Consider the following 15,642-nt stretch of genomic DNA (forward strand, 5'->3'; position numbering starts at 1 on the left):
TCATCTTATTAAATACTTCATCAAAGAAGTTTATCATGCCGACTTGGGATAATTAACACTTAATTAATTAATCCATTAGTTTTTCCCATAGCTTATTTCTAGCTTTATTGTGACCAATTTTAATATATTATTTCTCACTCACCGAGAATCGGATTTAAGAAAATAAATATACTACGGTCATCTACTCGGAACGTAGATCGACGCTATTGCATTTAATTTCACAAAATTAAATGTCTTGTAACATTTATTATTAGTCAAAGTCAGTTGACCAACCACGATTCCAACATACTTGTTGTAGTCACCATTGAATCATGGTGAACAATTCAAAATCTATTGTTTTTTTCGTAACCAGCTCAAAATATTACTCGAGTTGTTGTTTATGAATGTGGGAGACTCTGAAGTCAGATTGTTGTTGTTTTCTGATAATTTTAATTTTGTATTTTTCAGTCTGTGAGCATCAATGAGTTCCTGAAGCCAGCTGATGGTGAGAAGTTGTACAATCCTGGCCGTGGACGTGGTGGTGGTTATGGTGGAGGCAGTGAGACGAGCACAGGGAGGGCACCTGCCATCGAAGATCCAGGGCAGGGATATCCGTTTCCTTTGATTGAGCTGATTTTGTGGCGGATCTTGGAAATTGGCAACCCTAAAATATCTACCGTTTCTTGTTAGGGGATGTTCCAATTAACGGCGTCTTCCCCGTCGGATTCGTTCCACATTCCCGATGTGATTTCGATTCCCAAATTCCGCGGCTTTAATCGAATTCCATCGCGCTTCACTTATCAATTCGTCCTACCAACGCCCGGGGAATGGATGGTAGAGGCCGAGGAGGGGAATCCTTTGTGGCGGTGAGGAGAATGTCGAACGGCCTTGGTCGCGGAACCGCCTACCATTCCACTCCTCGTATATTCTCTCTCTCTCTCTCTCTCTAATTTTACGCTTTCTCAATCTCCATTGCCAACCTACCTTTATTATCTGCCTTTATCCTTTCAATTCGAATTTGCTTATCCCTATGGTTCTGTATGCAAGTCTGCGGTGATTGTGTGGACATCTTGGATCTGTGAATTGAAAACAATTGCGTCAAGTTATGTCTACTTGCTTTGAGATTTTTGGTTAGTTTTCTTGTTTTGGATTAGTTTGCTACTAGCCTTTGTTGAATGCATGTGTAGCTGTTATTTTGATGTTTGATCTATGGGAAGTTTACAGTTTTACACACACATGTTGAAAATGTGCTTTATGTAGAAAACATCACAATTTATTTGACAATGTGAAATTTGATGTACTACTATATTCATAATTTACCATGAGATTGTGGACTAGCTGTATTCTTCAAATAGAGTTGGCTTGTTGATCTGTATGTATGCTATTCTTTTTGCTACAGCGGAGGTTGTCACAGGATCAGCTGCATGGCTTGGCAGAGGACTCTCATGTGTTTGTGTTCAGATAAGCGATAGTGATGCCCGTCCGTCTTTTGATTTGACAACAATGCAGGTTATAATGCTCAGCTGAATCATCAAATGAAATTATTAGGTCCATGTTGGATATATTTTATGATGTTTTGAGTTGTAGTGAATATATGTATGATTGATACAGAATGTTGATTTCGGGTTTGGGTTTATTTTCTGTAAAGAAGCAAAAAAAACAATCCTCTTTACAGGTTGCTGCTTGCTTCATGCATAAATACCTGATGATTGTACTACATAATTTTTCAGGAAGAGTGTCTAGATAGGCTGCAAAGCCGGTTAGATGTTCCCTATGATAGTTCTATCCCTGAACATCAGGTAGATTTCATTAAGCTACTACAGATAAATGTTGGTAAAAGTTACGGGGATTGGGGATCATTAGGAGCCTTCTTTTGGCATTGTGGCATGCTTCATTTCCAGAAAAGGAACTACAAGGTTTAATTTCCGATCAGTGGAAGGAAATGGGTTGGCAAGGAAAAGATCCAACGACAGATTTTTCGGTATAGTGTTGAATATTTTGCATCCCATTTTTCATCTTTTCAAATCTTTGGTTTTTATGTCATATAATTGCTTGGAACTCACATATGGCATGTTATGATAGGGGCGGTGGTTTCATATCACTGGAAAATTTGTTGTATTTTGCAAGGAACTTTCCGGTATGCTCACTTACTCCACACTTTATTTCCAGCAGCAGTCAATGCACATGCATGAATCTAGTTGCATATTCTTGTGCATGCACTCAGTTACAGTAATTGATTTACTGTGTGAGAGAGTTGAAATTAATTTATTTGGCCTGCCAAACATCTTCAAGTCTTTAATTACAGACTGGTAGTCATATATCTGAAATTCAAATCTTGAACTCTATATATAACAATGAAGTCTTTTATGTTTCAAGGGAAATATCAGTTTCTTTTATCTTCAAGTTTTCTTAGACCCATGATTTTGGTGCTTTAGCTGGATTTAGGACTACATATCTCCAATAGTAGTATGAGAATGCATGGCTGTTATTGAAAATGGAGATGGTTTCTTGTCCCTTATAGGACTAAATTGAATTTACTAGTTGATGCATATGAACGAACCCATTGCCTCTCTTCAGAATTTTGCCTTGTTCATGGCTAGTCTAATGCATGTATTCCTAGATAGTATATCTGAGATTTTTTTCTTGGACTTACCAAATGTTCTTCTGTAGAAATCTTTCCAGGACCTTCTTCGCAAAAAGGAAGGTAATCGTGCAGATTGGGAATACCCATTTGATGTAGCTGGGGTCAACATCACATTCATGCTTATTCAGATGCTTGATCTTGAAGCATGTGAGTTTGTTTAATGTGACAAATAGATAAATGAATATGCTGAACTCTCCAAATTGTGATTAAATAAGAGCGGGATGAAGTATGTGCTTTTATTTATCAGTTCTAGTTTTTCCACATCTTTGCAGTTAAGCCAAGAACGCTTGTGGGAGCAGCCTTCTTGAAGTTTCATGCAGGTAATACTTTAGCTTCATTCTCACCTAGAGAGAGCCTCTTTTGTGTTTGGATACATTTCATTCGTGCTGTCTTTGGTGAATATTTCTTGTTACTGGTGAACTGTTTGATTGTTTCGCTCGACAGAAAATGAATCCGCATTTGACCTTCTATATTGTATAACATTCAAGCTAATGGACCGTCAGTGGCTTGCCAAGCGTGCTTCTTACATGGATTTCAATGTTAGTGTTTATTAAAAATAGCTACATACAGGCTCCATGAACTTTTCATTGTCAACTGGAAAGTGAGCTTCTCCGAGTAGTGTTTACATGGAGTTGTATTTTTCATTGAAATTCTAGGTGTAGATTGTATGATAAATTATTTACCAGTGTCACTTATCTTACAGCACATAACTTGGTTCCCTCATACACTCAGGCTGTGATGAAATCTACTCGTCGTCAACTGGAAAGTGAGCTTCTCAGAGAAGACATCAGACACCTACAAGACTTACCATCTTATAAACTGCTTAGTCGGTAGTGGAATAGTTAGCTATCATGGTTTTGAATGAATGCTCAAAATCATGTTAGTTCTAACTTGTTTTTGAGTAGCAAATCCATTGTTTTTCTTCACTTCAAGAGGATATGTATTTGTTGAATATCATTAAGAGTGATAGTCCCCAGTAATTTTTGGTGGACATAGAAGACTGGGGATCTTTCAATTTCTAAAAAAAGCTTAATAAGATTGATTGGACATTGAAATGTTAATAGCAAAACGGCAAGACAAACATACTCAAATTCAAATCTCAATGGCAAGGGAAACAAGCTTGCAAATCCAATGTTCTAACAACTCAAGTTTAAGCCAGGACATTTACTCATAGATCCAGTGGTGTGCGCTGCTCTTCCATTCTGCAATTCCTTCAGGGAACCAGAGAGTAATCTCCTTCCTCGCACTCTCAACAGCATCACTGCCATGAATCACGTTCCTGCCAATATCAATGGCGTAATCGCCACGGATGGTACCCGGAGCAGACTCAGCTGGGTTGGTGGCACCGATTATCTTCCTACCGGTGGCCACAACATTCTTGCCTTCCCAAACCATAGCAACAACAGGTCCAGAGACGATGTACTCCACCAGTCCATTGAAGAAGGGCTTGGCAGATAAATCAGCATAGTGCCTCTCAGCAAAAGCACTATCCACAGTGATTAGCTTAAGACCTGAATACAGGGAAACCAAAAGTTATTCAACTATCAGATAAAATGATGTAAAACCACAAAACTCGAAAGGGTAAATACAATAGAGAACAAAATTACATAAAACTGAAACAATTTTAAACATTCAAGGTTTTCCACTAGTATAGTTCCCTAATTTATGCATAAACTGATTAGGAAGTGAAAGTAAAACCAAAATAAGCATTTTGCCTCAAACCATTGTCCTTCTCTCCATTCAGGTAGAAGAAATCAAAACAGTTAGGGCATAATTGCTGCTTAAAATAAGCAACAGTCAAAGTTATAACACAAGTGAGCAATTATCTCAACTTCGAAATGATTGAAAAATAAACAAGCAGGTAACATATGACAATCGAAAGTAAAAGGCAGTAGCTTGCACCTAATTCCAAGTAAAACAGTCATGAAAGCACTAACAACACTGCAACGAACATAAAATAAATGATTACCTTTCAAAGTGAAACCTTTCTTCTCAAATCTGCCAATGATCTCACCGACCTGAACACAAACATACACAAAACTATATAATAAGTTTAATATTCTGGAATCTTCTACCAAATCGTTGCAAGAATCTACTAGATATCTTCAAATTCAGCCAATCAAACCAAATCACATAGCATAATATATTCTATCACATCAAAACGAGATACTCCTAAAACAATTTCATTGATGCTCACCCTATCTATACGCCCAGCAAAACACAGTGAATATGTGAAAGTTCATCTAGTGTGATTAAAGCAACTAAGATGCCACTAAACAGATTTCAAACTCGATATGAAAGCAGGACAAATTTTGCTTGAATAGTTAACCAACCAGATTTCTCTGAACACCATCAGGCTTGATCATGATGAAAGTCTGCTCCATTTTGCTAAGGCGGCGAAGTAGTATAGCTAGTTGAAAGGTTTCAGCAGAATGAAGTTGAATGGGGCGGGCTATATATACAAACAGTATCCACAAACCCTAATCAAACAATTTTATTGATTCAGAATTTTCCTTTTTTTCTTTTTTTTTTGGCTTCTCTTTTTCGTCGTGGGCCTCTTTTACACGTGTTTATTGCGTTCTTTTCTTTTCTTTTCCTTATAAACAGGCGAATTGCAATTTGGACCCTAACTTTTCTCAGTAATTAGTCTCACCCTCTTATATTATTTCTCCAAATTTTCCGTTTACAAAATGATGCGACTTATATTAATAGAATACAAGTGGTTTCTCTTTATTTTATAAAAGAAAAAACAATGACACTAACCCAAATCAAAACATGACATGACTCATACATACACCGATGAGAAAAACTCAGCGGTTAGGCATGTTGGTATGATGAGGTGGTATGTCCTAATTATTTTAACAAGTGGAAGTAGATCTATGTCATACTAATTAATAAGTTACAATCTTTTTATTAAAAAATAAATAATTTCAAAATATGCTAATTATTTAAACTTTCCACGTATAATATTGATACATCCAATATAACTATATACGTATGAGCAAAGGAGCTACACTATTTTGGAATAAGCATAATATATAATAATTTGTTTAATTAATGATGTGCAATGATAAAAATAAAATAAGAGCTAACCTATACTCCATCCGTCCCCAAAAAATATACACTTTGGGTTTGACATGTATTTTAATGCAAAATTGGGAAAGTAAGAGAGAGATAGAGAGAAAAAGTAATTAAAGTATTATTAGTGGATAATGAGTCCCACCTTTTTAGAGATAAAAGAGTTTTCAAAATTAAAAAGTGCATATTCTTGTGGGACGGACTAAAAATGAAAGAGTGTATATTCTTGTGGGACGGAGGGAGTATACGTTTCATTTAATTAAAAAAAATAATGATGTGCAATGATAAAAATAAAACAAGAGCTAAACTATATAATTTTCATTTAATTAATGATTTGCAAGTATAAAAGTAAAACAAGATTTAACCTACATAATTTTCATTTAATTAATGATGCAATGATAAATAAAACAAGAGCTAAATTATATAATTTTATATAATTAATATACAATATGCAACGCTGACAAATTTATGTTATAATTTTGCTTGGTGAATTTTCTGTAAATATACCCATTCCAAGAAAAATAAAAGCAACAAATTTGAACTATGATCATACTTTTTTTTCTCATTTTTCACACATATATATACTGCATATAATATGTAATATAGTAATTTTCAAATTAATGGCACAATATGAATAATCCATTTTAGATTATTACAAATCGTCACATATGTTGTTATATTGTAGAAATATATATATGTGTGTGTATGATTATAGTATAGGAGGTAAAAAAATTTGGAATGTTTCCATATTAGAAATTTAGAAGTGAATGAATTTAATTTGAATATGTAATTGGAAATAAGATACTTTATAGTTCCATATGTTAAATTATTACTCCAACATAGTATGCATTGACAATTGAAAATTTTCTCATAAAGCGACACGCAGAAATAAAATAGTACTACCAGATATGTTTTTATTTTTACTTGGATGAATAGAAATAAGGATAAAGAGTTTAAATGTAAGTGAGTGATGGTCGCAATACAATGACAAATTAAATAACTAGTCGGTGGTATAAAAAAGTTAATGATGGTCGGTGACCTAAAAAAAAAGGAATCATACGAATTCCTTAATAAAAGAAAGAATGGCCATAGCCCTCCGGTTATCAATGAGATCAATGTTGTGGAATCCGACGTCGTCGAAACGCGCCTCCACCTGCACCCCACGCTCCACCAGCATCTGCACCAGCTCCTGCTGCCGGTCCACCAACGGGTCGCCCCCGAACCCGATCACCAGACACTTCCCCAAGCTCTTCACCTTCTCCATCATCGCCTCGTCCTTCAGCGGGTTGCAGAACCGGTGGTCCCGGTCCGTCCCCACCGGCAGCGCCAGCTCCCACAACAGGTCTATCACCGGCAGCGGGAAATACGGATCCGTCGCCAGCTTCAGCTCGCTCTTCGTCCGCTTCTTCCCCCCGATGAACAGCTGGTTCAGGATCGTCCCTGCGATCTTCAGCGGCTGCGGCTTCATCTCCGGCAGCCGCAGCGCCGTGTTGTACACGATGTTCGCGCCGCAGCTCGCGCCATACAGATAGCATCTAGTATAATATAGTAGTATATGGGAATTACATTAAATTAAAACAATAATCAATATATCTGTGTGAATAATTGTCTTAGAATTTCCTTTTTCATCTATTTACAAATAGTCTCTCTCATTTACCTTTACCTACTATTTTTAGTAAACGGATCACGCATAATCAAAGTAATTTTGGTTGCAAACTCATTCCATATCAAATGGTAAGGGAAACTATAGTCTATATATATATATATGTGTTATTCAATATTAGTACTCTAGTTTGAAGTTTTTTAGAAGTGACAAAAAAAATAATACGCTTTGCCCAAATCAGACAATATCAAAGTTCTAAAAAGTAGTAAGACAATTTACCTATTGAGATCGGCGTAGTCCCTGATCCAGGGATCGTGGGTGGAGTGGTTCTGGACCCAGGTGACGGCGTCCATGGCGTCGTCATACTGGGCGGGGAGGCGGTGCTCGGGGGCGAGGCGGAAGTTGACGGCGACGAGAATGGAAGGGACCTCGGCGGCAGTGCGGTTGCTGAAGTCGTGCAAGAGGGTCTCGGCGACGCTCATCTGGATCCAGCCGCCGGGGTGGAAGTAGAGGATGACGGGGAGGCGGGTGGCGGAGGGGATGTTGGAGGGGCGGTAGAGGCGCATCCACGTCTTCTTGTCGGCGTTGAGCGTCACGTCCTTGCTCAGCACGGCTTGGCTCGAGTCGCTGTTGGGGGCGGTCGTCGGGAGCTTCATGTACCGAGTCAGTGTCCCGTCTTCATTCAGAGACACGTTCAGGTGATCGTATGGGTCGAATTTCGACATTATAATTATTTTTCCTCTCTCTTTTCTTTTTCCCTACCTCAACAATTTTATTCTTTAAATTCATTCTCTCCAATTTCTTTACCGTTCACCTCAAAACTAGGGACGGCTCTCCTTAAAAACCTCCACCCTACTTTTATTTATGTTTCTTACTACACTATTTGTAATGTAACCACTTTTAATTAAAAAAAAGAATCCTCTATATTGGTTCATTTTGAAATATTGGAAAGAATATTCAATCTTAGAATATCAAGGATATTCTCTCTTTATTAACTTTCAAGCATTTGTTTCTTAAATTTCGTTTAAAAAAATTGACTACTTATCACGTAGCTTGGGATACATTTTAGTATTTCATACAAAATTCAACGTATCCTCTTCTTCTTTTTTTTTCCTTTTTTTCCTTCTCTTTTGGCAACAATGTAAAGGTCTAACTTGGGTTTATCAATTAACCGAACTTATATTAACTATAAAATCTATAACCCCAAGCCCTCTAATGTCAAATTCATCAAACTTGTATTTAAAAGCCCATCTACCAACTAGACCAACATCCAAAAAGCCCATTAAAAAGTAGTACTAGTGATTTAATTTTGAGAATTTGAACTATAAGTCAACCAAAACAATAATGTGTATTATTAGTTAACCAACATAATATGTCCAAGCTAATTAAATTTTTAAATTTCAAAATTTGACCGGCATTGGTTAACCAAGGTCTATAAAATTCCAATCTCCTTCCTTGCAAAGATAGACAAAAAAAATGCAAGCTTCGGTTCTTGTTTCCCTTGCGTTGGTAGCCGCATGGGTCATCTACACAAGGTGGTCCGACTCAAGGCGGCGGCAGCAGCTACAGAAGCTCCCTCCAGGGCCGCCTTGTCTTCCGATCATCGGCAACATGCTACAACTCGGCCCAAACCCACACAAATCCTTCGCTAACCTCTCGAAAACATACGGCCCCTTGATGTTCCTCAAGCTTGGGAACCAATCCGTGGTGGTTGCCTCATCGCCCGAGATGGCTAAAGAAGTCCTTCAAAAACACAGCCACGTCTTCTCGACGCCCTTCACTCCCAACGCAGTGTGCGTACACGGACACGGCGACGTCTCGATGGCCATGCTCCCCGCCGCCTCAGACATATGGAAAAAGTTCCGGCGAATATCCAGAGAGAAACTCTTCTCCAATCCAGCTCTCCAGGCCACTTCGGGTGCTTGCTTGAGTTAGTCCAGAGTGTTGGGATTTACGCACACAAGGCTTTCACACACTCAATAAGATCACACACACACTCACTGTTGTATGAGATCACACAATGCAGGAAACACACACACTCACACTTTGAGTATTGAAGATGATAATCTTGGAGAGAAAACTGGAAAACTCTTTATTGATTAAACTCTACTCTAAACTACATACACGGTGAGCTATTTAAAGCTCCATAATCACGTAGAAACTGCTACTAACTAACTACAAGAAGAATCAAGAAAGCAAGAAGAATAACCGCTACATCTCAGCTAACTAACTGCTGCTCCAACGGCTAGTTCGGCTAGGTTGCTTCTACCTTCTCGGTTCAAGACCGAACTCCTTCTTCGGCTCAATACCGAACTCCTTCTCGGCTTACAACCGAACTCTTCCTTCTCGGCTCATTCCAGCTCAACGCCGAGCTTCCTTACCGAGCTTCCATACCGAGCTTCCATACCGAGCTTCTTTACCGCTGAGCTTACCGACTTCTGCCTTCTTCTTCTTCTCGGCTAGTTCCAGGCTAGTTCCAGCTCGGTAAGCCGAGCTTACCGAACTCCTTTCTAGCCGAGCTTCTTCCAACTGAAATGAGCACTCCATTATTACAATTCTCCACCTGAGGGCTCATCTCAGTTCTTGCACAAACATTGATCCATTTCTTGCAATGATCAAACTTGTCTCTACCTAGAGACTTTGTTAGCATGTCAGCCGGATTGTGCAAGGTGTTAATCTTAACCACCTTCACTCTCCCCTTTTCAATCTCATCTCTAATGAAATGCAACTTTATGTCTATGTGCTTGCTCCTTTCATGAAAACCCGGATGTTTAGCCAAGCACATAGCTGAGCTGCTGTCACAATGAATCACCATTGTCTTTTGGTCAAAACCAAAGTCAGAAATCACTCCCTGAATCCAAAAACTCTCCTGTACAGCTGCAGTGAGAGCTATATACTCTGACTCTGTTGTTGAGAGAGCAACAACACTTTGCAACCCTGACTTCCAGCTGATTACAGTTCCAAACATGGTGAAAAGATAACCTGTTTGGGACTTTCTGTTGTCCAGGTTTGCAGCATAGTCTGCATCACAATAGCCCTGCACAACCTCCTCAGATTCACCTTCCCAGCCATTGAACACAATCCCCCAGTCCTTAGTTGACTTCATGTACCTCAATATCCACTTAAGAGCATTCCAATGCTCCTTCCCCGGGTCTGCCATGTATCTGCTAGTCACTGAGATAGCATGAGCCAAATCTGGTCTTGTACAAATCATAGTGTACATAACACTTCCAACCACACTAGCATAAGGGATAGCCTCCATCTCATCAGCCTCTTGCTTAGTTTTAGGGGCTTGTTCCTTTGATAGCTTAAAACTCTGGGACAGAGGAGTTGATGCAGCTTTTGCATTTTCCATTTTGAATCTCTGCAAAACTTTCTCAATATAGTCAGTTTGCAGCATCCACAGCTTCTTGCAGCCTCTATCTCTCTGAATATGTATGCCTAGGATCTTCCTTGACTCTCCTAGATCCTTCATTTCAAAGCTTGACTTCAGATCTTGTTTAACTTTCTGAATTTCTGTCATAGAAGGCCCTGCAAGTAGCATATCATCCACATAGAGTAATAGGTAGGCAATGGGAGTCTTGCCTGCCTTCTTGATGTAGATGCAATCATCATATTCTGACTTGGAGAAGCCAATCTTCTTCATCTGTGCATCAAACTTCTTATTCCACTGTCTAGGACTTTGCTTAAGTCCATAAAGACTTTTCTGTAACAGGCACACCTTGCCTTCTTCTCCAATCTTCACATAGCCCTCTGGCTGTTCCATGAAGATAGTTTCCTCTAGATCTCCATTGAGGAAGGCTGTCTTCACATCAAGCTGTTGTAGCTCCCAGTCAAGCTGATTCACCACAGCCAATAGAATCCTAATCGAAGTGTGCTTCACAACAGGTGCAAACACTTCATTGAAATCGATTCCCTCCTGCTGTGTAAAGCCTCTAGCCACCAGCCTTGCCTTGAACCTGATTCTGTCTTTATCAGTGGTTTCTACCTTCCTTTTAAACAACCACTTGCAACTGATCAGCTTCCTCTCTTTTCCATCTGTATTCAGCTTGGATTTGTCCACCAAAATCCATGTTTTGTTCTTGAGTAAAGACTCTATTTCCTCATTCATGGCTTCAATCCATCTTTCTCTATCTTTACTCTGCATAGCTTCTTTATATGTGAGTGGATCTGCACCATCAATACCTTCAGCTGCACACAGAGCATAATACACAACATCAGAGAACTTTGTTGGTGGCCTTGTTTCTCTTCTAACTCTGTCCCTTGCAAGCTGATAGTCCCTGATAGAGTCTGATATAGACTCACCAGCCTGGTTGCCCTGAGTTGGAGCCTCTTCTTTATCCGAATCAGACTCACTCCCTGAGTCAATGACTCCACCTGCTCCTAGGCCAACCCCCACAGGCTCCACCTTGAAGAAATCACCATCATCTTCATTGGAGTCCGGCTTATCTTTCAGGAATGGCATCTGATCCTCCAAGAACACCACATCCCTACTCACCAAGACCTTCTGCTTACCGGGCTCAATACACCAGAGCCTATACCCCTTAACACCTCTCTGATACCCCAGCAAGATACATTTCAGAGCCCTAGCTTCAAGCTTACTTTGCCTAGCATGAGCATAGGCTGCACACCCAAACACCTTGTATTTTGAGTAGTCACTGTGAGCTCCATACCACATGTAATCAGGAGTTTCAGATTTCAGGGCAGTAGATGGGCATTTATTGATGAGATAGGCTGCTGTATACACAGCCTCACCCCAGAATCTGCTGCTCAAACCAGACCCAAGAAGTAGGCACCTCACCCTCTCTAGGATTGTCCTATTCATCCTCTCCACAACACCATTTTGCTGAGGATTACCAGGAACAGTCCGGTGCCTCTTCATACCCTTCTCTTTACAAAACAGATCAAACTCAGCAGACAAGAACTCTAGGCCATTGTCTGTCCTTAAGCATTTAACACTTCTACCCTTCTCTAGCTCAACCTCCTTACACCATATCTTGAACTTTGTGAGTGTTTCAGATTTTTCTTTAAGAATATATACCCACAACTTCCTTGTATAGTCATCAATGATAGCTAGATAATACTTTCCTCCACCAATTGAACACACCGGTGAAGGCCCCCAAAGATCACTATGTATGTAGTCTAACGGGGCTGTAGAAGAGTGAATACCTGTAGGATAGGGTGCCTTCTTAGCCTTTCCAAGTATACATTGCTCACAGGGGTCCATCTTGTTGAAATCTCCAGAGATCAGACCCTTCTTGAAGAGTTCTTTCAAGCTTCCTTCGGCTGGGTGGCCCAATCTCTTGTGCCATAGCATTATGGAATCATCTGACACTGCATTGCTTTCTCCATCAACAGCCTTAGCCTTCAGATAATAGAGAATATGCTCTCTGTCAGCCTCCATCATCACTGCATCTCCAGATTTCACAAACAATTTTCCTTGACTCATCAATATGGTGAACCCTTTCTGTTCCAGCATTCCCAATGAGATGAGGTTCCTCTTTACTTCTGGAATATACCTCACCCCAGTTAGGATCTTTATAGAGCCATCTTGTAGGCTTAGCTTTACCTTCCCTATTCCTTTGATCTGACAAATGTGGTTATTACCAAGAACAACCGTACCCGATGCTTCTTGAAGATCATGAAACCAGCTTCTATTGGGGCACATATGGAAGCTGCACCCCGAGTCCATAATCCACCTATGACTGACCCCACTATCACTGATATTCATGAGTTGAGCCGGGGGATCAGCACTCTCCACACAATCAGATTGATTGTGTCCCTCTGAGGCCATCTTTCTCTTCCATGCATGACAATCTTTCTTCAAATGTCCAGGTTTCTTGCACCAATAGCAAGCTCTGGTTTCCTTCTGAGCATCTGAACTTGAGGGTTTAGAGCCCTCAAACTTCTTCTTGAAGTTCTGCTTCTTGAACTTCTTCACATTCAAGGCCTCTGCAGCTTGAACATTGGAGCTTGCAGAGCCTCTGTTGGCTGTCTTCTGGAGTTCTTTGGCCATCAAGGCTGAATAGACTTCTGCATAGGTGATAGGTTTATCTCTTCCATAGATAATTGCATCACTTAGCTGGTCATACGAGCTAGGCAAGGCATTCAATGTGAGAATGGCCTTATCCTCATCTGAGATCTTGACATCAACAGATCCCAGGTCATCAATGATCTTGTTGAAACCCTCTAGCTGCTCAATGATGGACCTATCTCCAGAAAAACTATAGGCATACAGCCTCTTCTTGAGATACAGCCGGTTAGCCAAGGATTTGGCCAAGTAAACTTCATCTAACTTGTCCAAGATCTCCACCGCAGTCTTGGCTTCTTGAACTTCCCTCAAGACCTTATCTCCAAGGCACAGAATCACTGCAGAATGTGCCTTGAGCTGCATCTCCTCCATCTTTGCCTGAGCTTTTTCATCAAGCACTGGAGCCTTTCCTTTCTCATCTGGTTTTGCAAGAACTGCCGCCAAGCCTTGTTGAATTAAAACCGCCTTCATCTTCATCTTCCACAGGCCATAATCATTCTTGCCTGTGAACTTCTCTGCATCAAGCCTTGCTGCCATCTCTGAAACCGTTTGATCCTCTGCAAATCAGCTTCAATATCCCTTTCCCACAGACGGCGCCACTTGTTGGGATTTACGCACACAAGGCTTTCACACACTCAATAAGATCACACACACACTCACTGTTGTATGAGATCACACAATGCAGGAAACACACACACTCACACTTTGAGTATTGAAGATGATAATCTTGGAGAGAAAACTGGAAAACTCTTTATTGATTAAACTCTACTCTAAACTACATACACGGTGAGCTATTTAAAGCTCCATAATCACGTAGCAACTGCTACTAACTAACTACAAGAAGAATCAAGAAAGCAAGAAGAATAACCGCTACATCTCAGCTAACTAACTGCTGCTCCAACGGCTAGTTCGGCTAGGTTGCTTCTACCTTCTCGGTTCAAGACCGAACTCCTTCTTCGGCTCAATACCGAACTCCTTCTCGGCTTACAACCGAACTCTTCCTTCTCGGCTCATTCCAGCTCAACGCCGAGCTTCCTTACCGAGCTTCCATACCGAGCTTCCATACCGAGCTTCTTTACCGCTGAGCTTACCGACTTCTGCTTTCTTCTTCTTCTCGGCTAGTTCCAGGCTAGTTCCAGCTCGGTAAGCCGAGCTTACCGAACTCCTTTCTAGCCGAGCTTCTTCCAACTGAAATGAGCACTCCATTATTACACAGAGCCTCATCGACCAGCGACTGCAGGAAAGAACGACCTCGTCTTACCACAACAAGACTGATTTCCTTGAAACCCTCCTAGACCTCTCCCAAGGGAATGACTATGATTTGAGCATTAACGAAATCAAGCATTTGCTTGTGGTGAGAATAATGTTTTAATGTATACTAATTAACTTTTCCATGTTTACAAATCGTTTTCTAAAACACGAGTACTGCATATGTCAGGATTTAATTATTGCAGGATCACAATCAAGTGCGGCCACGACAGAGTGGGCAATGGTGGAACTACTACTCCACCCCGACAAAATGGGAAAGTTGAAAGCAGAGTTGAAGAGTGTTAAAGGAGAGAAAAGCATCGTGGAAGAATCAGACATCTCAAGACTCCCATACTTGCAAGCTACCATCAATGAAGTGTTCCGCCATCACCCTCTCTCTTATCTCCTCATGTTGCGGAAGAAGAAGTGCGAGTCAATGACTATATAATCCCCAAAAATGCTCACATTTATGTCAATGCTTGGGCAATCATGAGAGATCCAAGCATCTGGAACGATCCTGAGAGCTTTGAGCCTGAAAGATTTTTAAATAACGACATAAATTTTGGAGGGCAGCATTTGGAGCTAATTCCATTTGGTTCAGGACGGAGAATTTGTCCAGGCTTGCCACTAGCTAGCCGTATGTTGCACTGCATGGTGGCAACCATGTGTCACAACTTCGATTGGAAGCTTGAAAAAGGGGCGGAATCCAAAAAACTCCAAAGAGAAGAAGTGTTTGGACTAGCACTCACTTAGAGCAATTCCCAACAAGGCTTAATGATATTTCATATGGTTGGCTTGCATGATTGATATTAAAATAAATATGGAAGACATCCAGTTTTTGGATAGTCATAATCAGATGAAACATTTAGTGTCTCTTATTACTTTATATAATAAATTTGTTCAAATGTCCATGTTAAGTGGTGTTAAATACGGCTTCTCCTCCATCGTTATAACTCTATATCACCAAACCCCATCAAATAGACGATAATGGAGAGTTTTAGGCAACCCCAAAAATAAAGGTAGTATTTTATTTATATGTAGATCACTCAATTTTATATT

At 40.2% G+C, this 15,642-nt stretch overlaps 2 protein-coding genes and 2 pseudogenes across 2 annotated transcripts; 2 read left to right on the forward strand and 2 right to left on the reverse strand.

Annotated features, from left to right (window-relative positions):
• The first annotated feature begins 186 nt into the window (after positions 1-186).
• LOC121792599 lies at positions 187-3,692 on the forward strand (annotated as a pseudogene).
• LOC121792598 (nucleoside diphosphate kinase 1-like) lies at positions 3,639-5,109 on the reverse strand. The gene is made up of 3 exons (XM_042190607.1): positions 4,957-5,109; positions 4,593-4,641; positions 3,639-4,134 (listed from the first exon to the last, which is right to left on the reverse strand). The coding sequence occupies exons 1-3, from the start codon at positions 5,005-5,007 to the stop codon at positions 3,788-3,790; spliced, it is 447 nt and encodes a 148-aa protein (XP_042046541.1). The 5' UTR covers positions 5,008-5,109; the 3' UTR covers positions 3,639-3,787.
• A 1,575-nt stretch (positions 5,110-6,684) lies between these two features.
• On the reverse strand, positions 6,685-8,029 carry LOC121780495 (probable carboxylesterase 9). Its single transcript, XM_042178111.1, has 2 exons — positions 7,584-8,029; positions 6,685-7,236 (listed from the first exon to the last, which is right to left on the reverse strand). The coding sequence occupies exons 1-2, from the start codon at positions 8,027-8,029 to the stop codon at positions 6,756-6,758; spliced, it is 927 nt and encodes a 308-aa protein (XP_042034045.1). The 3' UTR covers positions 6,685-6,755.
• A 751-nt stretch (positions 8,030-8,780) lies between these two features.
• Positions 8,781-15,386, forward strand: LOC121779499 (annotated as a pseudogene).
• Positions 15,387-15,642: the final 256 nt, after the last annotated feature.

Source organism: Salvia splendens, chromosome 2, assembly GCF_004379255.2.
Source record: "Salvia splendens isolate huo1 chromosome 2, SspV2, whole genome shotgun sequence".
NCBI lineage: Eukaryota > Viridiplantae > Streptophyta > Magnoliopsida > Lamiales > Lamiaceae > Salvia > Salvia splendens.